The following is a 25,893-nucleotide window of genomic DNA, read 5'->3' on the forward strand; positions in this document are numbered from 1 at the left end:
TTTGCAGATTGCCCAGGGTGTAACCTTTTCTTGGAGACTCATGCCCTTCATTATGAGTACCAGTGATCATGCAAGGCTACAAGGCAAACATACCTCCAGTGGCTTAGTAAACTGCATGTAGGGCCGTTTGCTCTTAAATGAACTCTTACTGTTAAGATTGTAATTTTTATTTATCTTTATACCTTATTTTAAAAAGTTTATTATTTTTTTTTTTAGTAATCTTTACCTCCAACGTGGGGCTGGAACTCACAACCCTGGAATCAAGAGTGACATGCTCTTCCGACTGAGCCAGCAAGGTGCCACAATGCAAAGATTTTTAAATTATTGGGTCTGCTTCTTTGGGAGGAGAGCTGGAACGTTAGCTCTCGTTTCACAAAGCTCCTACTCTGCTGACATTTCTAAATTTGTTATTTGTAATTTGCTGTGGGTAGGGAAATCAAGCATAGGTATTAGGATTATATTTAAAATCAAATATAACAGATCTAGTGGTTTCACTTGATAGGAAAGTAAAAGCATTAGTAAATGTGACTGGGGTGGGCTGCAGTGGTCTTCTGGAGGCTGATTTGTTTATTTTTTTTTAAGATTTTATTTATTTATTTGAGACAGAGAGAATGAGAGAGAGAGAGAGAGAGAGCACATGAGGGGGGGAGGGTCAGAGGGAGAAGCAGGCTCCCTGCCGAGCAGGGAGCCTGATGCGGGACTCGATCCAGGGACTCCAGGATCATGGACCTGAGCCGAAGGCAGTCGCTTAACCAACTGAGCCACCCAGTCGCCCTGATTTGTTTATTTTGTGATTCTAGGTCGCATTTGATAGAATAGTGATTTCTTGGTAATTAAATGGCCTTAATTCTTCTATAGTGACTATTTTTCCAACAGAAGGAGTGCTCCTCTTCCAGTATTTTAGTATGTAGTAGGTTCACTTTTATCCTGCTTATTACTGCCCTTATTTCTTAGGAACTTGAATCATATTCTCAATCACCCTTCCTTGTCTCCACAGTCCTCATACTTAAGTCTGATATCCACAGCAGCTTCTCTAGCCTCTTGATTTCGTTAGTTGCTGAGATGGAAGCAAACCTGGCACGCTCCTATCTAGCCTTCAAAGCCCAGTTCAAATGACCTGCTCTGAGAAACTTTTTCTTAGGATAACCATCTTTCTCATGCAGAATTGTTTATATCTCTACTTCCATCGTCCTTTTAATCTTTCTACCATAACTTTTAATTTGCATACCATGTGTATGTCTGTGTGCCTATTTTTTTATTTGGGCTATGGCTCTTTTGAGGTCAGGTCCATCCATCTCTCAAAATCCATTACACAAAAACCTGTCACTTGGTAATTGTTAATTTTCCAAAATACGATGTTTTGTGGTTTGCGCTCAATCCTTTTTTGGTAATGCCTATCATTTGTGGGACCCTCCAGTTCCCCCATCCACTATTCCCCCACCCACCAGCATACTGAGCTCATGTTCATAGCATCAAAAATTACTTTTTAATTATATTAACTTAGTCCATCTATTCAAAACTCCCTGCATTTAAGAAGCCTTGTGTATAGCTGCAGTTTATAACTCTTGGTTTTTGCCTTTCGTATCTTTTGGAGTGCAGTGTCATCTTGTTGGCTTAGCTGGGAGGAGCTAAGGTTGGGAGTTCTGTTGGACAGGAGGACGGAGCTGACAAGCACTGTAAATCAAATGGGCTAGAAGTCAAATTCCAAGATGCAGGGAAGGTTGGCATCTGTTTTTATCTGTCAAGAAGTCATTTCCCTAGAAACAGCCTTTCTCTCCCTTTGAGGAGTTGCTCTTTGGCCATACCAACCATGTCATTCTGTTGAAGTTTAAATTTGGTGATTGGTCAGCAGCTCTTGATCCAGACTGAGTTAAAGTAGGGGTAGGGTTGGAGGTGGGACATGGAATTTGTGATCTGGTGTAAACATGGAGCTTCCTCCTCCTCTTGTCTGATCAAGGACCCTCTAAGGGGAATAAGTGCAGACCAGTACTCCTGTAGAAGAAAGAGAGAGCCTAGGATTCTATGAGTAGAACAACCAGGGCTCAGGTCAGTACCCAGTTGAAGCCAAGCTCCAGCATAGCATCCTTGTATGTTTCTGGCTTCATGGCTCTGCTCTTCTCAGAATGGTGGTGAAACTGACCAGGTGCCCAGGTGGTTAAAAGAAGTGTCCTGAGGGAGAGTGGGCAGGGAAAAGGAGAAGAAAAACATGGGTGTTTCACTGTACTTACCTACTTCATTCATTTATTTATTTTAATTTTTAAAAAGATTTTATTTTTAAGTGATCGCTACACCCCATTCCGGGCTCAAACTCACAACCCCAAGATCAAGAGTCACATGCTCTACTGACTGAGCCAGCCAGCTGCCCCTCACTGTACTTATTAATCTTGGATTGATCCTTAGGGACTCTGATAAAGGTATCCGTGGAAGAGTTTGTCTGTTTAGCAAACTAATTTTCTGCTCTCCATCCAAACATCATGGAAGTGTAGCTATCTTTAAGTTATTTATGGAACTCTATCAAAAACTTCTAAAAAGTAAATAATATTTCTTTTGAAATAAGATTTCAGTTAATATTTACTTATTTGATCCACATTTATTGAGTTCCCACTAATATCAGCCATCATAGTACATGCCTTAGAGAAAAGGTCCATTTAAACAGACAGACTTGAATTCCAAGTAGCTTACAATCTAGCACAAGAGTGAAAAAAATCTAAATAAGTGCATACCTAACCACAATGCAAGGCATAATGTGATAAAAGCCATAAAAAATCTATCTAATTTAACGTGTGAGTTTGGTATAAAAATAGATGATTTTCCACTGAGAGGAATCAGGGCTGGCTTTATTCCAGGTCCTTCGAAAGCTTGGGTGGCCCTATTGGGTTATGCTGATTCGACTGCATTCCAGATCTCAGTCAGGTTTAGGATATTCAGTGTACATAATAATTCAGCATATTTCTTTGCCTTCAACTTGTCTGGTAAAAATCCCTCTGCATTACCAAGTTTCAAGGTAGCAAGACCAAGAAAGAAAATAATGTGTGTGGTTTTTTTTTATAATTTTTAAAATGCATTATGACTCTTTACAGATCAGACATACCCTTCATATATTATTTTATTGTTTTGAAGGTCTCAGAGTGTTGGGGGAAGATATAGGAAGGGTTTGGGGTAGAAATTAGGAAGCTAATTATCTCATAGCTTTGATGATTTTATATGCAGAGTTTAGATATCTCTTGAGTGTCCAGAGAAGATACCAGGTTCTGGGAGAGATGACAGGTCAGAGGAGGTTAGTGAGAATCAAGGCACCTAAAAAGGGTAGAGGGAGGACTGGCCAGTCAGCTTAGGTTTGGAAGCCTTTAGGAGTGGACGAGCCAGCAGGAACAGAGGACAATGGAGAGATGGAAGAGGCAGAGATAGAAAGACTTGAAGGAAAGTATGGTACCAAACTTATGAGTAGAACTGATAAATGCTAGAATACAGTGTTGTGTAAAATCACATGGGGTGCATCATGAGTGATCAATTAGATTGGTCAGATATGGAGATCCATCCATCCATATTCCTTCACTTTCCTTTAAGACTAGTGGCGTGCGTTTTCAGATTTCTGACATCTTCATTGACTGTGAAATCAAGGTGTAGGGGAAGCAATATTTTCCCTTCTTCCCTTCTAGGTTCTTTTGGCTGGTCTACTAATTAGAGTAAGATGAGACAGATTAATAGGAGAAAAACATAGTTAATTATGTAGTTATGGGAGCCCCATAAAACGGGACACCCAAAGGCAAGTGATGCTGTTGTGGCTTACAGGCCATCCTGAGCTAAGGAATGGAGTAGGGGCCTCGGGCATCAGGAGGGACGAGGGTAAGTCACAGGACAATATGAAGGGCAGATGTTTTGTAATTAGATATTTGCCTTGCCACCTAACTTTTAGAAAAAGTTACCTCTGGTAATAGTTCTCTTTCTGGGCCATGCCCCTTTTCTAAATTCTTTAGGTAGTTAAGGGAGAGGTAAAAGTTTTTCTTGAATCTGCTGGGTCTTGATTGCCTTCACTCCAAAATAATACACATGCCAAAATGACATTATTTTGGTGTCGTGTATTCTGTTCCCCATCAAAGGTCAGTCAAGACTTTGATTTCACTTCTACATGGTAGCAAATGACTAGCTACAAATTGCTAAGAGAACAGCATAATTTTAGTTATTTTGGTTAAGTGATGACAAAAATGCGCTATATGGTACACTGTATCCTTCAATGTCCTACAGATTGCAGTCCTACCTGGGAACTAGGGTGAACAGATGCACAGTGCCTTAAAGGCAGAGGCTGGTTAGTGATTACCTGCCTGATTGACTGAATTATTCATCTATTTGTTCAATAAATATTGGCTGAACACTACTCTGACCAGGCACTGTTCTAGGCACTGGGGACAGAGCAGTGAACAAGTCTCCAATGGAGCTAGTGTTTCAGTGGAAGATGTTAGATAAGAAAAGAAGCAAACAAAATACACACGATATGTAAATGCAGGCATAGCTCCAGAGATATCGTGGGTTTGGTTCCAGACCACCATAATAAAGCAAATATTAGAATACAGTAAGCCTAATGAGTTTTTTGGTTTCCCAGTGCATATAATAGTTCTGTTCACACTATACTGTGGTCTACTAAGCATGTGATAGCATTATGTCTAAAAAAAAAGTACATACCTTAATTAAAAAATACTTTATTGCTCAACAATGCTAACCACCATCTGAGCTTTCAGTGAGTTGTAATTACTGATCACAAATATAACAATGATTAAAAAAAAGTTCAGGGATGCCTGGGTGGCTCAGTCGGTTAAGTGTCTGCCTTCGGCTCAGGTCATGACCCCAGGGTCCTGGGATAGAGTCCCGCATTGGGCTCCTTGCTCAATGGGAAGCCTGCTTCTCCCTCTGCCTGCTGCGCCCCCTGCTAGTGCTCTCTCTCTTTCTGACAAATAAATAAATTAAATCTTAAAAAAAAGTTCAAAATACTGTGAGAATTACCAAAATGTGACAAAAACGCTAATGCTGTTGGAAAAATGATGCCAACAAATTTGCTCAGTGCACGGTTGCCACAACCCTTCAGTTTGTAAAAAACACAAGATTTGTGAAGCACAGTGAAGTAAAGTGCAATACAAGGTATGCTCGCCTATAATGTTGAGTAGTGATATGAAAAAGAATAAAACTGGGCAAAGGTTATAGTTAAAATGGCAGTGGAATATTACTTCCGATAGGAAGCTTAAGGAAGGTCTTTCTGATGAGTTGCCGCTGAGCAGTGATCTGAGTGAAGTGAGAGAGAGAGCCAAAATGACTGGAAAGAGCAGTGAAGAGGGAGTGTACTTGGGAAATCATAAGCTTGGGAGCTCAGTGTAGTAGGAATGAATAACAGGGAGGGGGATGGGGTGGTAGGGAAGATACAGATATGTCTTGGAGATGTATCCAGAGGCTAGACTGAAGACTTGCAGGGCATGTTAAGATTCTTGATATTGCACAAAGTATGATGGGAAGCCATTGGTGGGTACTGGGTAGGGGTGGGCTTACATTTGAATTGGATCATCCTGGCTGCTAGAGAGGATGGATTCAAGAGTAAGAAGCAGGGTGATGAGAGGCTACTTTGATCTTCCTGGAGCACCATGGTGGTAGTTCGAATTGGGATGGTGGGGTGGTGAAAAGTAGTAGTAAAATTTGGAGTATATTTTGAAAGTACATCTGAAAGAAATTTTTTGATACACTGAATGTATGATGTGAAAAATTAAAGTCAAGGATGACTCCAAGGATTTTGGCTTAAGTAACTGGATGAACAAACGACTAGCTTACTAGCATAATGAAGATTGGGAAATGAGCAGGTTTGGGATGTTGTTTGCTTTTGGACTGGGTTAGTTTGAAATGACTCTTTGGCATCTAAGTAGAGCAGTCAAGAAGACGCTTTGATTCGTGAGTCTGAGGTTCAATGGAGAGGTTAGACTAGGAGATATAAATTGTAGACTGCTCTGCACACATCATTGTGTTGTAGGATACTGACACTGTTTTAGTACTGATGGACAACAAAGCTACACTCTGCACTGAATACTCACAATACACAAATTGCACTTCACTATCCTCTTTAAAAAAATCACCCTCCCACCCATACAGCATAACCTAATTGCTCTATAACATAGAGTTCTTTTCTCTTAGATATTTGAAAGCAATTGAGAATTCTGTGTATTGTACTCAGTGACCACAGAGACAAATTAGTGCACTCCATCCAAGTAAATATTCTCTGAAACATTTTTCAAAAATATGTAACCACTACCATCTGTCCCTGCATATATTTATTCCTCTTTTAATCACTAAATTATTTAATATGTATAATGAATATTTGCTATGAATTTATATTTACAAATACGGCATAGTCTATAGCTTAAAAAACATTTGTCATCAGTTTGGGAAAGAAAAAAATGTCTCCATTAAATAATTTTGTGAAAATGCAAGACTATCTTAAACTAAATGTCAGGATTTATGGCATAAATAAAAACTACAGAAGGAGGGCGCCTGGGTGGCTCAGTCATTAAGCGTCTGCCTTCGGCTCCGGTCATGATTCCAGGGTCCTGGGATCGAGTCCCACATGGGGCTCCCTGTTCAGTGGGAAGCCTGCTTTTCCCTCTCCCACTCCCCCTGCTTGTGTTCCTGCTCTCGCTGTGTCTCTATCAAAAAAAAAAAAAAAAAACTACAGAAGGAATTTGAAGGAAAGAAAAGCTAACCCCCCCAAAACAAATTAGTGCACCCCAAAGGTGCCAAGGGTACAACTGTGGAACAGCTTGAAGAATTTAACTTAAAAGAATTGAAAAGCAATTCTGAAGTGCTCTCCAGGCTAACTCTCCTATGGCTAACCCTCCTATTGAAGGGCATTTCAAGGTCATCACACATAATCTAGCTTCAAGGTCATTCTGAAACCATTCTGACCTAGGTGTAGCCTGAATTGTTTTCTATCTAAAATTCCTAAAGTGACCCGAGATGACAGATTCAGGATGTGGTAACAAGGGAATTTCAAGAAGAATTCCTAAAGATATCCACTAATATCACCAAGTAACTTTTTGGGACATACTTGCCTGGTCCCCTCCTAATCTCTCCTTCATTCTTGGATTCAGCTGAAGAAACTCCTGGTATCTAAAGGGTCTGCAACTTCATAATAAAGACCTGTTTTGGTGAAGGGTACATTTCACTCCGCCTGTGCATGAGGGGAGGGAGACATAAGGGAGCCTTCAAGCATTTGTTATGTTATTTATAGCTTTCTTCTCTATATAGGTTGAAGCAGGTTGGATGTGCCTTTCAGTATTTGCTCAAATTGATGGAATTGCCTCTCCCCTCATTCATTTTTCAGTTGGTAGATGCATTTTGGCTACTGGATGCCTGTCAGTGGCTGCTGGTGCCCTGATGTTATCAGATGTCTGTGTCTCTATCATCTCTTTCACTTGGATGCCAGCAACTAGAGTGGTTCATCCTTTCTGTGTTCCCCAATGTTCTATATTTTTACAGCAGAGAATGCTTCAAAGTTACGAAGGTCTTTTTTCCTTGATCCATTTAAGATTCACTGAGTTAACTGAAGAAGGATCACGAATAAATACGTTTCCCTTTTTCAGGGAAGGGTCAGCTTTGGAGGTCATAGAAACTGGAAAAAACAATGTTCTTATGTGGCTGCTCACTGTATCAGTGAAAGTTAATTTTCTCTTACTGAAATTATTTTTCAGAAACAATCAACCAAGAGGACAGCTAGCACTGTGGCTCTTTCCTCCTTTATCCATGCTACTCTGCTGTCTGAATCGTTCCACATTGTTTTTATACAGAATCCACAGCTTTTATGCTGTCCTTCAAATAATAACAGACTTTATCACACTGGGTAGAAATTTAGTTGTTATAAATTGAATTATTTAGGGGTTTTTTAAAAGACAATTCAGATAGCTTTTAATTCAGTAACTTAGGATCAAGGCTTCTGAGTACCATAAGACTGTGGCAGTATACAAATGTGGCAATGGCAGTTTGACAGGTGCAGACTGAAAATGAAAGCATATCTTACAACCACATTTCTTCAACGTGATAAGTTCTGAGAGCATTCAGGGATTATTATTTTAAAAATATGCCTGCCACTCTACTACCAAAAATAAGCTAGTCTGAGGAGGGCTAAGTGTTAGAGGACATTCCTGGGAACTATTTCATTCAGGACCATTTGTGTGTGACAAAGCATTTCTGAACTCTTTTTTACTACCTTCTTTCTCTGCTTTGCAGTCAAGCCAGTTTTTTTCAAAAGAGCTGGGACTGTTTTTTTTTTTTTTTTTTTTTTAACCGTATATACTTTTTACTGCTAAAATGTGTAATGGACAAATTAATTTAAGCTGGTAGTTTACCTCAGTCGTTTCAGAGCATCTATTAATGGGACTCAGCACCATCAAACATATTGTTTTAGGAGACATGCTAGAGGATTGGAAAAAAAAAAAAATCATTGGGTGTTTGAGCCGGAAAACCTGAAGTCAGGGAGCTCAAAAGTTCTTTGTTAATAGTCCGGTGACCTTGAACAAGTTACTTTGCCTATCTGATCCTGGGTCTTCAGCTATGAAATGCAGCCCAAAATGCCTGCCCAGAGAGAGTCAATTGTGCCAAAGATGTTAAATTGTTAGAATAGTGAAAATCACCATTGATTTGGATAGACACATTGCACTATATAAATCCAATGCTTCGTGAGTTTACACTGAACGGATTTGGAAACCACTCTGCATGTGCACTCTTTTCCGTCCAGCTCCCTGCAGGTATGGCAGTTTATTTTCAGAAAAGAACAGGGGAAATTTGCCCTGCCCAAAGAGCAGTCCCAGGGAGGTTTTGCGGAGTGGAGGTACGGAGAACTGGCTTTGGGTGCTTAAAGTCACGACCCGAGGACACAGCCACTTCTCCGGGAGGAGAGGTGTCATTCGAGCCCTTTATAAAAGGGCAAGGATGAAAGTGATCACCCGCCACACAACGTGGCACCAGGGTTCACTGGGAGGAACCATTTCAGGAAATGACCCAAGATAGTGTGACAAAGTCACCAAGATATTTACAAATAAGCCGGATACTCACTGCAGGAGGGAGGGGGCGAGGAGGATGCGGGGAAGATTCAGGGGCGAGACGGACAGAGGGAGGCTATAGGTTCCAGAGGCTTCGGTCTTTAGGGCTCTGGTGGATCCGTGAGAGTGCCCTTGAGGGACAAGGTTCTGAGAGGGCTGGGAGCAGTCGCCGGGCAGCGGCGGTTACAGTGCCCAGGGCTCGCGCACCTTTTCCTGACCCCTGCTCAGCCGGCTCCAGCGAGCCCAGGGCACCAGCCTGCGCCCTCCAACTCCCTGGCGGGTCTTGGGTTCGACCATCCCGGCCCCACCCAGCCCGGCGCTGCCGCATCCCACTTGCCTTCCCAGTAACGGTTTCTGGACCCATGGCCTCAGACCCCTCCCCCCTCTCCAGACTCCCGAGAGCCGCAGTGCCGCGCCGTTTGGAGAGGGGTAGTCCGCCCCGGAACCGACGTGAGCTGCTCCGGGGCGGGGTCCGTGGAGGTGGCTCGGGGATCTCCCCTCCCTGAATTCCCGCCCGAGGTCTCCGCACCCCAGCCAGGGTTCGCACCCGCCGCCTCCACATCCCCCCCCCCCCGCCCCCCCCCCGCGGCGCCGCGCCGGTCCCCCCCCCCCCTCCCCCCCCCCCGCCCCTCGCCCCCCCCGCGGCGCGGCTCTCACGCGCAGCCGAATTCGGCACCGCCTCCATCAGAGCCGAGCCGGCGGCTCCGCGGAGCAGCCGCCTCTGCCGCCGCCGCGGGGCCCTCCGCGTCCCCTCCCCGTCCCGCCCCCCAGCCCCTGGAGCCCGGGTCCCCCTTCCTACCCTCCTCCCTCCCTGCACTCCTCCCTCTGTCCTCCCGCCCACTCTGTTCTGCCTTCGGCTACTGCCCGAGCCCGGCCCGCCAGCTGGGCTGGCAGGAGGGCGGCGGCGGCACCACCATGAGCTTTGAGGGCGGCCTCAGCGGCAGTCTGCGCCGCGGGGCGGAGAGTGGGGACACCGAGCCGCCCCCGTCGCCTCCCCCTCCGCCGCCGCCGCCGCCGGGAGAGCCGGCCTCGGTCCCCGTGCCCCCACGCTACCTGCCACCGCTGCCCGCGCCGCCCGCGTCCCCCGAGCGCGCCGCGGGACCAGACGAGCCACCGACGGAGGTGGTCCCGCGGCGCCGGGGCGCGGACGAGCTCCCGCCGCCGCCGGCGCCCCTGCCGCCCGCCGGCCAGGAGGTGTCGGCGGCTGGCGACTCCGGGGAAGGTATGAGGCGCCTTCCGGAGGCGGCGGTCCCTGAGGCGGCGGCGGCGGCGGCGGGGAAGGGCGTCCCCGCGGAGCCTGAGGCCGGCGCGGGTGGGGAGGGCGAGCGGCGGGGCGCCGGCGACCAGCCCGAGACGCGCTCGGTGTGTAGCAGCCGCAGCAGCAGCAGCGGCGGTGGCGACCAGCGCGCCGGGCACCAGCACCAGCACCACCAGCCCATCTGCAAGATCTGCTTCCAGGGCGCGGAGCAGGTAAGGCCCTGGGGGACCTCGGAGCAGCTGGCCGTGGGCTCTGGTCGGGACTGGACCCGCTCCTGCCCCGGTGGATCGACCTTTCAGCACCACGGACAGCACTCGCCTCCCACTTCCTCGCCACCCGGCTGGTCTGGTCCGGCCAACTAAGTGGCTGCTACTTGTGTTCCCTTTTCCCTTGCTGTGAAGGCAGATGAAAATGTCCCGGTGGCGAATGCAGGGTTTAATTTGATCTACACTTATTTTTTTTTTTCCTACCTGGTTTTGCAGTACGCATTCCTCAGGTGCTTTAAAGATCATGCCCTAAGTATCTCTTTTGTGAATTGCTAAATGGATTTTAGAAACAAACCTATGTCCCCCTTTCTACAAATGTATCCTGAGGCAGATAGTCTTAGAATACAAACTGGGGGTGAGTCATGCCAAAACCAAAAAGGGCAGGGTCTTTACACATTGCAAGTTATGATGACTTAATCTCACTGTTGTGAAGAGCGTGTTATAGTTTTTACAAGAGAAATAGGAAATGTACTTTGACCTTGTGAAAGAAAGCCTATTTAGCTAACAATGTATTTTGTATTTTGTTAGAAACATAAATTAAAAACTCCATTAGAGGTGCATGCAAACTTATAAGAGAGTAATCATGGAGACAACAGGATAACCTATCTCTTACAAAATGTGTGGTCTGAGAAAACATTAGGTTTAATATTTTTAAAGGCGAGGAAATTGCATTAGAATATGCAGGCTTTCAGGAATATAGTGCCCTAAGTCAATATTTATGATGCTACATTTAGAAAAAAATAAAAGCATAATGCTACTGCAAGCTACTTTCTGGGATGCCATGCATTTCTTCTTTAGCGATGATTAAGAATAACTGCAGAGGAAATGCATCTGACCATCCACTTAAAAGTTATTAAAGAGATTTCATAGTACAGCTTTCCCTCAAGGGTATTGGGAGCTATATCTTGCAGACATTTTGTATGTTGGTAGAACATTTATGTCATAACTCTCAGCAATACCTTTGAAATAGTTTTAAGACTTCAGTTTCATTCCCATCAGAGGTATAAAAATTTAATTTTATTTTCTCGGAGAGTTTGATGCTTGTATCCTTCCGGGTAAATGGCTTTGAAAGAAAAGAAAGCGTTAGTGTTTTTTTTTTTTTTTTAAATAGAGACACGAGCATAAATATTCACATGGGCTGTGTTCTTTTCAGGGGGAATTGTTAAACCCCTGCCGCTGTGATGGGTCAGTTCGGTATACGCATCAGCTGTGCCTGCTGAAGTGGATCAGCGAGAGGGGTTCCTGGACCTGTGAGCTCTGCTGTTACAGATACCATGTCATAGCCATTAAAATGAAACAGCCTTGCCAGGTAAACATCCATGACATTTTTTTTTTACCCTGAAATGATTTTGCTAACCATGTGTGCACTTGAGTTCAGTTACTACTAAGGATATTTACCTATGCTACTTACAAACATTTTATGCAAATAAAATAAAGCCAAGATTTAGAATTTGTTGAGTTGTGCTTGGAGAAATCTGTGACATTTTTATCTGAGAAACTAAAGAGACATTTTGTTCAAGTGGTTTCTTTTATTAGTTTGTTGCTTTTTGATAAACTTATGCCCATCTTTGTTCCTAAAGGGGCAAGTTGATAAACTTATACTTCAATTAAACTAGTTATTAATTAGAAATATTACACAATTTATTTTAATAATATTCTTGTTAATTATGCATTGAAGCCCAGGATGGGCTCTGTTAATGGGAGACACATGCAAGTAAAGCTGAACTTTATTAGTCTGGAAACTTCAGTTAAATCTATTAGTTCTAATCTGAAAACTTTTTTCACTTAACTAGGCTCTTTTTCATGTGATGCATTTGGAAGATTTGGCTACTTCCATTTGCTGTGTTCAACTTACATAGTGGATGCAGAAGTATTTCCAACAGTTACTCTCAATAATACCACTGAAATTGTGTGTATTCTTAAACTTTTTGTGTATAATCACATAAAACACAATACCCATAACCCTACAAATGCCCTTGGAAAAATAGGCTTTGGTTTTTTCATGGTGAAACTGATTCAGATTCTTTGAATAGACTGGTGGGATGTAAAATTCAAAATATTAAGAATGACATATTAAAGCAGAATAGTGTATACTTGATGAGATCTGGTAGTGACGTGGGGCTGAAGTTAAGCAGACATAGAAGAGTAGGTTCAAAACAGAGATGAAGTATGCAGTAGAAGGAAGAGGGGGAAGGGGATCGAAAAGTTAGGAGGGGGAAGAAAGTCATGAAATCTAGTGTCCCTTGTTTCTGTTTACATCAACCAATGTAGTTTGCATTGAGCAGTATAAAATAGGTGAAACTGTTAGGGATTGCAGAGGGAACCTGGAAGCTGAATTACTACTGCATTAATAATTTAAATTTCATAGATTTTAATTTACGCATCCTTCGTATGGTTTGCAATTAATTTGCATCACTGATAGTCATCATTTAAAGCATGATTAGCAGGCATGAGAAGAAAATGTGGATTTTTTCAAGTTGACCAAAGGCTTATAAATAATTTGGAGAGAAGAAGAATAACTAATGTGGATAAGTGATGCTATCATGCTGAAGACAGGCACAAACCTGACCCGTGTTCCCAGAACCTCTAATTGATTGAACTACCTGGGTATCAATTTATGGATCTATCATAGTTGTCCTGAAAAACAGATGGAATCATGTCTGGATATAAGGATAAGAGTAGTATCATTGGATGTACAATAATTCTATGACTAGAAACATGGGGAGATGAGAAAAGGGGAATTTGGAACTCCAGTGAAAAGTCCCATGAGAAGCATTATGGCCAGATGTTCAAGAGCTCAAATAGAATGCTAAGTATTTCAGAAACTTATGGCTACCATATATTAACTCATGTGGGATGATTCATTTTGAAGTAAACAGAAATAGGTCTTTGATATAATTTTAAAATAGAGAAGAGACAAAGAGCTGGGGCAAAAAGTACTGTTTACTAATTCTATAGCAAAATGAATTGATTGCTACTATGTTTTGCTTCATTCATAAAACAAATCATTCAATATCATTTTAACAAAAGCAGTTCCCCAAAGTGTGTGTATGATATGACCAAAAAATTTTAAAAAATACCCAAACCCCAAAACTAACCCAGTGTTTACTAATACACTAGAATTAATTTTATTATGACATATGCAAATACTACCCTGATCTGTAAGGTGACCTGTTTGTTAGAGTGAATTAGAAAATAATATTCAGAAACAAGTTGATATGAGTGTGATGATGATAGCTTAGATCATGCCGAAGAAAGTAACTTTCCAGGACTGTGTTATATGTATTAAAAAACTCCGTACTCCTAATGAGTGGAAATCAGTTATAAGTTTCCTACAGTGTGGATTCTTCTACCTAGGAGCAATTTATTCTCAGATAAAGTTATATTAATTGCCTGACATTTCTGTTATGGATCACCTACAAACTGAGCATTTACTCTGATTTTTGGTTTTCTCCCTTGCTGTTGTGAGGCTGATCAGATGTCACATTTATCACATTCATGCTTTTATGACCCGGCAGAAATCCATTTCTTCATGGTATAGGATCCAACAGGAAGTATGTTTTGGCAACCCCCCCCCCCCATCACTTTCCCTATCCCTCTGTCCTAAGTATAGAGACCTCCATAGCTGTGAGTGGGTGGTTCCTTGGATGTAGAATAGAAGAGAGAATAAATAATTAATAGAGAATATTTGCTGAATACTTACTCTGTGCCAGGCACTGTTCTAAGTGCTTTACATGTGTTGATACTGATGTTTAATCTTCATAACAAACCTGTGAGGTAGGGAATAGAATGATCACTATTTTACACAAATGGAAACTGAGACAGATACAGAAAAGTTACCTAATTTCTACTGGGTACGTATCTAGTCAAGGACAAGGCCAGGATTCAAGTTTAGTCAGTCTGGCTCTGAGGTCCATGGTCTTAGCCTCCATGCCCATATTAGAAAGTGTTCTCAATTCCATCATAGCCATTTCTGGGCCTATCATGGCCCTTTGTCCTGTGCAAAGCTGAGTCACTCAGGAACTGGTTTTAGCCTGGGTCTCTAAGATGGTCTAGAAAGTTTTTGACTATTTATTGTTGTGTAACAAACCCTCTCAAATACTTAGTAGTTTGAACAACAATCAGTTAAGATCTCTTCAGAGCCTGGGTTGATTGAGGTCAGCTGGAAGGTTCCTCTCCATATGTGGTGTCAGCCGGGATCCATCGCCATCCAGAGGTTTGACTAGGATGCTCCAATCCAGGATGGCTCACTCATATGACTTGTTCTTGGTGCTGGCTGTTGGCTGGAAGGCAGCTGGGGCTGTCAGTTGGGGCCTCAGTTCTCTTTCCATGTGACTAGGAGTTTTCACAGTATGCTGGTTGAGGTCCAAGTGCTGGGATCTCTTAAGGCCCAATCTTGGAGGTAACACAGTTTCATGTATGCTGTATTCTCTTGATTAAAGGAAGTCACAGGACCAGCCCACATTCAAGAGAAGGGAAAATAGACTTCACCTTTGGAGTCTGTCCTTTGAAAGAGAGTGGCTGTCTTTAATTCACAATAGGAGATAGCTTCTAAAAATAGCTCTATCTACCTACCCTGGTCTCTGCATTAAGTACTTGTTAAGCCCAGATAGGTCACCAAGCACCACCGTAACTTCTCTCCCAGCACTCAGAAATAAAGAAAGCTTTAAAAAAAATGTATGGAGTGATGCTTGATGCATACCCTCAAGCACTTTCAGAAGTGATTACTACCATGAGGTACTTCCTGGTACTCAGGGGGATATGGAGACAAAGAAGGGAAAGGAGCAGCTAACCAGGAAACAGGTGTGTGTGTGTGTGGGGGGGGGGAGTTGGGCCTCGTGCTGCAAAGAGTCTAAAACTTTAGTTTTACTTGTTTTTCTCTTTAATATTAGTGGCCTTTGAAAACTTGGGTCTAAAACTCCCCATTCCTGCGGATTTTAGTGATGTTCAGCAACATGACCCAGTAGAAAACTAATATACCCTCTAAACATACTTAAATCTTAATCGCTGTGTCATTAGCAGTAGGAGTTAATTAAGACATTCCAAGTAATTAACATGCATTTACCCTCCTACCTACTTGCAGAATCTATTTTATTGATTAACATATTCAAGATGGTGCACTAATAATATTTCAAGAGTAAAAGCTAATTCTGTTTTGAATCTCATAGTATGGTATAAAATTAGTGGAATCTAAGAATATATAAGATCAAATTTATCTTGAGATGTTGGTGACATTAACTAATTAAGCTATATTCAGGTTTATGAATGCTTTCTGTACTTGTTCAAGAAATATAGATGTTTGAAGAGATAACATTTATTTGGTAATATATTGTATGGGAAACTTAAGACTTGTTATAAAAGACAGCGCACTGCCTAAACAGAAAAATACACTGTAAATGGAAGGTGCTCCCTGTATTACCTTGCACAACTTACTTAACTCTTTGTGCCTCATTAGCTCATTTTTAAAAAGTGATCTCTGAACCCAGCATCGGGCTGGAACGCGTGACTCTGAGATCAAGAGTCTGAGGCTCTACCGACTGAGCCAGCCAGGCGCCCCTCAGTTAACTCATCTTTAAAAATCATAAGGGCACCTATTCTATCCACTATTTTGAGGACTAAATACATAATATATGTAAAGTGGTTAGTGTCGTGCCCAGCACATAGTAGGTGCCATTTTAATGTTGGTTCTGATTATTATTACTTGTTCATTCAGCTAACAGTTGGGGACCTTCAGTGGTTCATGGATCCCTGTTGTGTCCTTCAATCTCTTGTCACCAATGTGAAGTTAAGGACTTCTTATTCCAGATCATTCTTTTTCCCTGGATGTTTAACCACTGCGCCCTCCCCGCCGCCCCCCCCCCCTCCGCCCGCTTTTTCTGGGAGAGCCCATCTCAGTGTCTGAACAAATTTGCTTTCCTAAATAATGAAAGAATCAGCATTTAAAAAACTCAGAGGTGTAATGCGATATGACGATCTCAGCACACAAGAGCATGCGTACTCTCCAGATATCCCTCCTCACGTGTCTTAATCAGAGTTACGAGATGCTTCCACAGGTAGCCAAGCACAGAGCAGTGCTGCTCAGCTTCTCAGGCATCATTTCTTTACACTTGGGAAATCCCTCTGCTGGGTGGGATGTGTGCAAGTGGGAGGAGGTTGGAGAAGCCCCCAGAGATCCCTGGGAGGGCGATGCTGTAGAAACACAGATAGTTGGCAGAGCATCGGTCAGAGTGAATAGTGGCTTCCATCAGCTTTCCTTCTTCCTCCCTTATGTAGAGTACCAAAGGAAAGGACTAGGAAGGATCTTCCTTGGACCGCATTGAGAGTTGCCTGTGGGCCATATACCTTTGTGAGTATTAGGCCCCTGGACGTTTTTCCTAGCCTCTCACATTTTTATCAGCATTCCCCTTACGGCTTTTCCTTTCAACACCTACAGTGTGCTGTGCGCAACAGGTCTTCTCATAGCAGGAAGAATGATGGGAAGGTCTTCTGAGAGGGAGAACAACTTGGGAGTGTTTTTCATTTTTATCCAAATTCTTAAAACCCTGGGGCTCACTCATCATGACAGTTTTGAGTTAGAGAGGAAGTTGGCACCAGGTAGGCTCCTCGGGGCTCATATTCTGGACCTTATTTGTAAAGTGTTTATAGAACTTTAACTTCTTGGGGACCCTGGAGTCATTATTTCCCTAAATGGGGCTGTGGCATGAAAGGGGCGGACTACCTTCAGAAGTGATGTAGTCATTCTCACGATATAGCTGATGCACTAGGAGAAGTTGGCAAGTTATTCTAGAAAATCGACTGTGATTCTGAAAATGTAATAAGAAAACATCAGAGCATGAACTTTAGCAGTATTGTGTGCTGTCATTTGAAATACTTCAAGGCATTTGCATTTTATAGCTTAAAAATGTCTGCATGCGTACAACCTGGTTGGCGTGGTGAGCCTCCCCCTTTTTTTTCTAACTTTTGCTCTTACTAACATTCTCTGTAGGTTTGCTAGCAAATGACAAGCTGAGGAGAAGCTTTTCATTACCGTGCCTGAACAACTGAGAAACAACATTAAAATGTAATATTTAAATGCATATGTTGGGATATTTTATAGGTAATTAAAAATGTCAAAATAAAGAACACATCATGAGGCAATTTGCTCGCCTTTGAAATTATTTTTGTTTCATTTGCTTACTAATTCTCAAAACACATGAATCTTCATTTTACTCACTAGAACAGATTAATGATTCTCTGCTGAATAAAATATGTAAATTACACTTTGTGTACTTATAAGCCGTCTTACTTATTGTATAGGCCACATGTACTGGGATTTTACAATTTGTCTCAAGGCAAATTCTGTTCTGAGATGGTAGTAAAAAGAGATGGAGTCTTTAGGCATTGTGTGCGGGTGTGGGCTTCTACCCTTTACTGAAAGAGGATTGGGGATGGTGTTGCCCAGATGGGTGATACTCTTCAAAACTGTCTTCTACACACATTTGCTTTGGTACATTCCCTCCCTCTTTTAAAGTATATTTCCACTTTGATACCTTTCTCTTCTTTACTTTCTTGGCCAGCTGCCTGAAGAAGAAAGAACCCCTACCCTCACCCCCCGCTGGGGTGGAGCTTGGGCAGACTTTTTGGTCAAAGTAATTTATGGTGGCAAGAAAATTTGGGAGTGGTTGGGTAGAGGAACCTTGCTATGGCTCCAGAATGTCTTCACCTGATGATATTTATCTTCTTATATAAACCAGAGGTTAGAACATCTGTTCTATAAAGGGCCAGAGAGTAAATATTTTAGGCTTTGAGGGCCTAAAATATTATAGTTACTGTCCTAGCATGAAAGCAGTCAGAAACATTGTATGGAGGAATGAGTGTGTCTGTGTTCCAGTAAGTCTTCGCTTGTAGGCCCTGAAATTTGAATTTCGTGTAACCTTAATGTGTCGGGAAAGCATATCTTCCTTTTGTCTCCCCCCCAACCCCAGCCATTTAAAATTTAAAAACTTGTGGGCAACACAGAAAGAGGTGTTGAGCTGGATTGGGCCCAAATGGATTTGGCAAAAGTTTGCCAACCCCTGATTTACACAAATTGAGTATTGATATGGACATAGGTGTTTTCTGACCTCTTAGAAAATGAAAGGGGCGAAGTGTCCCAAAATTTGTATGTGTTTCTTTGTAATTTTGAGTGAAATCATCATAAACCTATATCATTCAGAAAATGGTGGCACTGTAGCTCCATAACAAAATGCTATTAACTTCTTAATACTAAATATTAAAACCATTGTTTTTTCCAAACCGTTTCTTGGTTGTATCAGACTCAGACTCTCCATTTCCAGGAGCAGATTTAGTTAAGTTAGAAGCAGAAGGCAGAGACATCCCAGAATAAGCCCTCAGCGTCCCTGGACTAGGCCACCATCTCATGTCCTTGAGTTGTAGAATGCATTTTAGAGAGGGTTCGCAGATCCATTCCTAAAGCAAGTCCTTCCAGGCTATCCGCAACCCAGCAGCTATGCTTAGAATACCCCCTTGTGAATGTCTTAAAATAATATTTAGTTTGATTGGGGTTTCCAAGCTTGCCTTCTAGGAGGGCAAGCTGATGGGAAGGGTTTTAGAACAAATTTCCTAACACAGCTCAACATAGCTTAGGAAAACTTCTCTTTCTTGGTCACTCTGTGGTCATTCAGTGAATACTTGTGGAATGAATGAATGAATGAATGAATGAATGCATAAGCGAATGTCTTTTAAGATGAACAGAACCATGGGGGTCATGTTCATCTTCATGCAGTGAGAATATGTCTTAAGGAAAACAAGTTGCATTCATTGCTCACACGTCAGCCATCTACTGGCTGTTAGTTCTCCTCTTGTTCTTAAATTGCTTTTCTAATAATTCTGTTCTCAGTGTGCTAGGGCAAAGTTTGTTCACTTCTTCAGACCACAGGAAAAAGCCTTAAGAGTAATAGAGGGATCTATTTTTAAAACCTAAAATTAAAAAAAAAAAAAAAGGTTCCAGAGAGACATGTCTGCTCTTTTCACAAAATAAAATGTCATGAAAAGAGACTCTGTGAATGTGGAATTACCCATGTGGGACACGTGTGCTCTCTTGAGGTTGTCACTGGTTGAAGAATTTCTTATTTTTTTTTTAAGATTATCTATTTATTTATTTATTTATTTATTTATCTATTTGAGACAGAGAGAATGAGAGACAGAGAGCATGAGAGGGAGGAGGGTCAGAGGGAGAAGCAGACCCCCCGCCGAGCAGGGAGCCCGATGCGGGACTCGATCCCAGGACTCCGGGATCATGACCTGAGCCGAAGGCAGTCGCTTAACCAACTGAGCCACCCAGGCGCCCTATTTATTTATTTGAGAGAGAGAATGAGATAGAGAGAGCATGAGAGGGGGAGGGTCAGAGGGAGAAGCAGACTCCCCCGCCGAGCAGGGAGCCCGATGCGGGACTCCAGGATCATGACCTGAGCCGAAGGCAGTCGCTTAACCGACTGAGCCACCCAGGCACCCATGGTTGAAGAATTTCATGGGTTTGTTCTGAGAATTTGAATAATTTGTTGGAAATTTTGCTGTATGATCATGGGTATAGACGAGCTGCTAAGAATGTCTACTTGGTAGAACTTTTTTGGTGTGGAATCTGTCACCTGACAGAAAACAAGGTGACTTTTTTTTTTGACAAAATGTCTGTACCGTTGTAATATAACTTCAAATGTGCTGTTCCACCGGTGATAACAATATTCCAGCACAGGGAGATGTAGCAAGGGAACAGACTATTTCTTTCTTGCTCATTTCCTGCTTGGCATGTGGCTTTGCTGTGATGTGACTGATAAACTTGGCTTCCTTCTATTTTCGGACCTTGTCAGGGTAGAATGTGGTATGACTGAGGGCAAAGCGTGTGTGCTTCTGACCCTTCGGAGCAGCGGGGGTGGGGGGGCGGCGGAGGGGGACCGACAGGAGATGGTCGCCCGCAATTGCAGGTAAATGGATGGTAGACTCAGAGGTCTCTCCAGGAAAAACTGCACTGTGGCTTGTGCTTTCTTTATCCTTGGATATTTGACAGCATCATCCCTGTGAGCATAACTTATAATTCAACAGCTGTTCTATAAGATTTAGCCAAACGGATGTCCCTTGTAGGTAGAGGTGGATGGCCTCAGCAGGAAGCAGTCACGTGGGAAGACATGACAGAAACCTGGAAGCATTTCTATATAGGCAAAGTCAATAAGAGAATTTACTGAGGAGACATTTCTTATTCCATCCTTCCTTTTGGTGTGGTATGCTCTGGAAACTACTGTCTAAAAGCCATGCTCTCTCTCCAGTTTTTATCTCTTCAAGACAGTTCACTTTGATAACACTTGGGCAGCGTATCCTTATCATAGTAATAGAGTGTCATTGCCTTAATATGCCTTTGGTTTTGTTTCTCATTTTGGTATGCTAATTATGTGCAAGTGGCCAAAGCTTAATTTGGGCGCAGGGGGCCCTCCCATATGCATCTAGCTCTAATTACAGGAACCCTCTGGACACTCCTTTGTTATATATGGACATGCACTTGTGTCTTGATGTTCATTTGTGTCACGACTCTGAGTTACAATATAGTTCAAATAAACAAGGAACTATTTCAAGAAATGTGTACAGGCTCGCCTTGGTTTGTTCAGCCTGTTCAAAAAGATTTTTAGGAATAATAACGTTTCTCACAAATATCAGAGAATTTTACTTATATTCTTGTGAAAGAATATTCCAGAATATTCCAGGAAATACTTTTGCTCTTTTCTCTCTCCTCACTGCCTCCCCCAGTATTAACTTCTTTTCTATGTTACATTTGCAATTTTTTTACATGAATATGCATGTAAGAGGAATCTCTTTATTAGTTTAAAGAAAAAATAAAGAACTTAAAGAGTTTATAGTAGAGTAGAACAGAGCATAGGGTTTACTAGCAATCTATTCAGCATTCAGTAAATACTTGTTTTATGGTCACTCCATCTTTTTCTTCCTTTTCTTGAAAACATTTTCCCTTATTTTTAGTGGGAGCAAGTAGATGGGAGCTTGCCAGAGGAAGCTCCAGTCCTTTTAGAGAGGAAAGGTTATTGATCCTTACCCTTGTTGTATTCTCTAGGACCAAGCATGCCCAAGCTCAAACCTGGAAGTTGAAAGAAAATTTTGAATATAAAATCACCTTTTCATCCCTTCCGAAACTGTTTCCTTTACTTTTATGGTGGACTGTCAGTCCTACTGCTATAGCTTCTATTAAAGTCATTTTCAGATCTAGACAAGACTTGTCGGCAATTTGAGAAGTAATATAAAGAAGTGAAAAAAGGGGGTGCCTGGGTGGCTCGGTTGTTAAGCATCTGCCTTCGGCTCAGGTCTGATCCCAGTGTCCTGGGAATCAAGTCCCACATCAGGCTCCTTGCTCAGCAGGGAGTCTGCATCTCCCTCTCCCTCTGCCCCTCCCCCTGCCCATGCTCTCTCTCTCTCTGTCAAATAAATAAATAAAATCTTAAAGAGAAAAAATGCTAAGCCAACAAGATAATAAGTAATTGTGCCAAAATTTGTTGGGTAGCTTTGGATGACACATGGTTCTTAGACTATGGAGGGAAAGGCTCTTGGGTATTGAGAACTTTTTGAGTAATTTGGTGAAACATGTACCAGTGGGTGACTCATCTCTGCCTCTTGCCTGCCTCTTCTCTCTGACCTGCACTTTACTGTTACAGAAAAGGAAATTTGAGATAGAATATGCTACTTTCATTTTGGACATGATTAAGCTCTACTACAGTAAACTTTAGGGGGAAAACACCAACCATTCCTTGAATTGCTCGTAGGGAAAATTTCAATGCTAAGTGATGATGAATGCGTGGAGATGATTAATATAATGGCATAGCGATGGATTAATATGTGTTTATTTTTGGTCTAGAAGATGATTTTACTCATGTCAGGGGTTAGCTTCAAAATATTCTATCTTTGTTATTTCCTATTAAGAATTATATAATCAATAGTTTTCTGTTGATTATTTTTTCATGCATCCAACAAATTAACCACTATTATGTAGCAGGCACTGTTCTGGGTCCTAAAGCTACAGAGTTAGGTAAACCTCTGCTTCTTATTTTAAATCCTTGATGATGAGGGATAGACCATAAATAAGTAAGCAAATAAATTTTAAAAACTAGGTAATTATAGATTATGTTAATACTTCTACTGGAAATAAACTGAGTGGTTAAAACAGGGCATGCTAGAATGAGCCATGTGGTCCTGGATTAGAGTTGGAGACATCAGTATAAATTCATGTTTTGCTCAAGATAGATATAAATATTTATAGGTATGTGCTTATGCATGGGTTAGTATACACACATCCATTTCCTAGCTCTGTCTGCTGACGGAGCCTAATGGTAGTGACACTCCAGTAGTAATAAACCCACCTAGCATCAGATCTTGGTTCCAATACCATTTTCCAATAAAGGGAACCAGTCACATACAAAATGGTGTTCTTACACAAGATGAGGCTGGAGTCTCTTGTACCAGAAAGTAAAGAAGTGCTTGAAAAACAAAAGGATGGAGGCATAGCAAAGCAATATAAAGGTCAACCTGAAATGGCTAAATCTGGAATACTTTGAGCAATGGAATAAATAATGTAGTATTGGATTATAACTTAAACTATAATATAAACATCCATGAGTACATACTGATATAAATAAATGATTGAATAAGTGAATGGGGAGGAAGAGACAAATCTCCCTAACTGAGCTAGCTTCTTTGTGAAGTTATCAATTTAGGGAGAGTCTATGATTCTGCAGTCATGGTGATTATGTGCTAAATGAGATTATGTGTTTCAAATCCCCCATCAAATCTTCTGTTAACCCGTGTATTTGTGCAGTTGTCCTCTCCCATAATCATGAAGAAACCGTGATTTTTCATTATCTTCTCTTTCCCCAATCACCTGAGACTTGGTGTGAGTAATTGAGGAGTTGTGGGACTCTGTGCTTTTCAAGTAAGTAGGGGAAACTTATTGCCATTCATAAATATTCAACTGCTTCTTCCAAGGTCTCCAGAGCCTCCCGAGTATGAGTTTGTGGACACAATTAGCTTTTGTAACTTTTAAGCCCCTCCTTTAAAAAACTTGTTACACATCTTCTAGAGGGGTTGAGATTATATGAGGGTCAGTGTGATATAATAGAAAAAAGTGTGGACTTTAGCAATATGCAGACCAGGGTCCAAATTTTAGCTCAACCACTTACCAAGCTATGTGACCAGCAGTGATGTCATAGGTCTTAATTTCATCATGTTTTTGGGAAAGTTAAATCAAATAACATTTTCAGAGTTCTTGGCATGTGATGGTGCTTTATTAATCCCAGACTTCTAACCTCGTTAGAACAAGAGTTGTAACACATACAATTCTGCCAGATTTTGTATTTGTTGTTTATTCATTCTAAAGAATACAACAAATACTTAATTACTAATTGACAGCACTGTTCCAGGACTAGGGATGAACAAAAGAGTAAACAAAAGGAATAAAATCCCTGCCTTCAGAGGGCATGCAATCCAGAGAGGGATAAATAAATAAACTCTAAATAAAATAATTAGAAAATTAGTGATAAGTGCTAAAGAAAAAAATACTGGGCAAAGAAGGAGAGATATGACATCTTGGGAAGGGATGGTTAAATTTTTAGGTAGGTTGGTCAGAGAAGGCTTACCAATCCATGATCTTTGACTGTGATTCGCAGAATTTTTTAATTTATGGCTTTCTAGAATTAGGGTATGTAAATGAATATTCACTATGACTAATTTTCCCACTGAAACACATTTCATTCTGGGTTTCAGTTTTCTATGAACCGGCAAGGTCAATATTTATAGCCTATAGTTTTATAATTTGCATCAATATATTAAAAGCCTTGATAGTGGCCAATTTCCTAATCCATTGTAATATCCCAAATATCATGGTAAAGATTCAATATATTGGTTATTTAGGAGCAAGGAAAAAGAGTACAATCAGATATTAAGAAAAGAAGGATAGTGAAGATGTATTTTAGAGTCACAGATGCTCAATTTGTTCTTCTTAAGTTATTCATTGTTCCATCTACAGAATTATCAAGGGGTTAGGATTTTAAAATAAAAACTGTGATATATGAGAAATTCAGCTATTTTGGATTATAATTATTTTTTAAAGTAATCTCTATGCTCAATGTGGGACTCAAATTCAGGACCCCGAGATCAAGAGTCGTATGCATCACCCACTGAGCCAGCCAGGCACCTCTGTATTATAATTATTTTTAATAATGATTTTTATAAGTATAGTGATAATAAAATAAGTAAAAATGAATATTGGGCCGATTTTCTCCTGGTGTTGAAAAACATAAAATTTTTAAGGTGGATTATTTTAAAGAGAAGCTCCATCATCTCATTGAATATCATCTAGGAAACTTAGCTATTTGGAGAATGAATGTTTGAGGCTGTGATTTTCAAGGTAATATAATTGGGAGATACTGAACATGAGTTGGCCACTATGAAAGTCACACATTGACTTAAAGAGGGGAAATGACTTTTTATGTTGCTTCTGGAGCTACAGAAGCTGACATCTGGGCTTCCAAAATCCATTTGGAATAGATGGCTTCCATTAATCAGTGCAACGAGATGCTGCGCAGCCCCCTTTTTTAAATCTCTGCCATTGACAGATATATGAATATAAAGGAGTTTTGAAGGGTGAACACTCCTTCCGTCTCTTCAGAAAACTTTTAATAATATGGAGACATTTTGTTTGAGCTTATGGTACTTAGTCAACCAAAATGGAATAATCAGTTCCCCAAATTTGATGGGAAATGTCATCCATAACTTAACAACCCTTGGCTTTCAAAGGCCATAAGCAAAGTGGGTTACTAAGAATCCTTTATTCAGGAGAAAAATGATGGTCATTTCATGGGGAGTAAGATTTATATTTATCAACACATGCAAGAGGGAAGATAGATCATGCTGAGGATAAATATTGTCCATGGAGTCCTTATCTGGGTTTCCTGAATTTGCTTGATGGCCTTTTGTAGTGGATGAATTTAGGTCATCTGTTAAAAGTTTAAAGTCTTTCAAAGTAAGTCAATTAGTGGCAGGTCTTGACGATTTATCTGAGCAAGTATCTAAGTATTGGTATCCCTTTCTTCAATTAGAGTTATAAGAACTTCACTATGCAACTCTGCCCTCTAGTGTTTCCTGTTAACTCCAGTTATATTCTTTGAAATGTGTCTCATGGTGCACAGAATTCCATCACGTTAGAGATGTTTCTCTACTTTTTGCATCTTGTTTGAAAATACATTTGGCCCAGGTTCCATTTAGTTAATTGACATCT

General features: G+C 41.4%; 1 protein-coding gene across 1 annotated transcript in view; it reads left to right on the forward strand.

The window, feature by feature from the left end:
* Positions 1–9,983: 9,983 nt before the first annotated feature.
* MARCHF11 (membrane associated ring-CH-type finger 11) overlaps positions 9,984–25,893 on the forward strand; it is a 98,971-nt gene continuing 83,061 nt past the window's right edge. Inside the window, exons 1-2 of the mRNA XM_021702531.1 lie at positions 9,984–10,538; positions 11,746–11,901. Of these exons, the coding sequence (XP_021558206.1) occupies positions 9,984–10,538; positions 11,746–11,901 (711 nt within the window). The remainder of the gene's footprint in view (positions 10,539–11,745; positions 11,902–25,893) is intronic.

This window comes from Neomonachus schauinslandi, chromosome 7 (genome assembly GCF_002201575.2).
Source record: "Neomonachus schauinslandi chromosome 7, ASM220157v2, whole genome shotgun sequence".
Taxonomy (NCBI): Eukaryota; Metazoa; Chordata; class Mammalia; order Carnivora; family Phocidae; genus Neomonachus; species Neomonachus schauinslandi.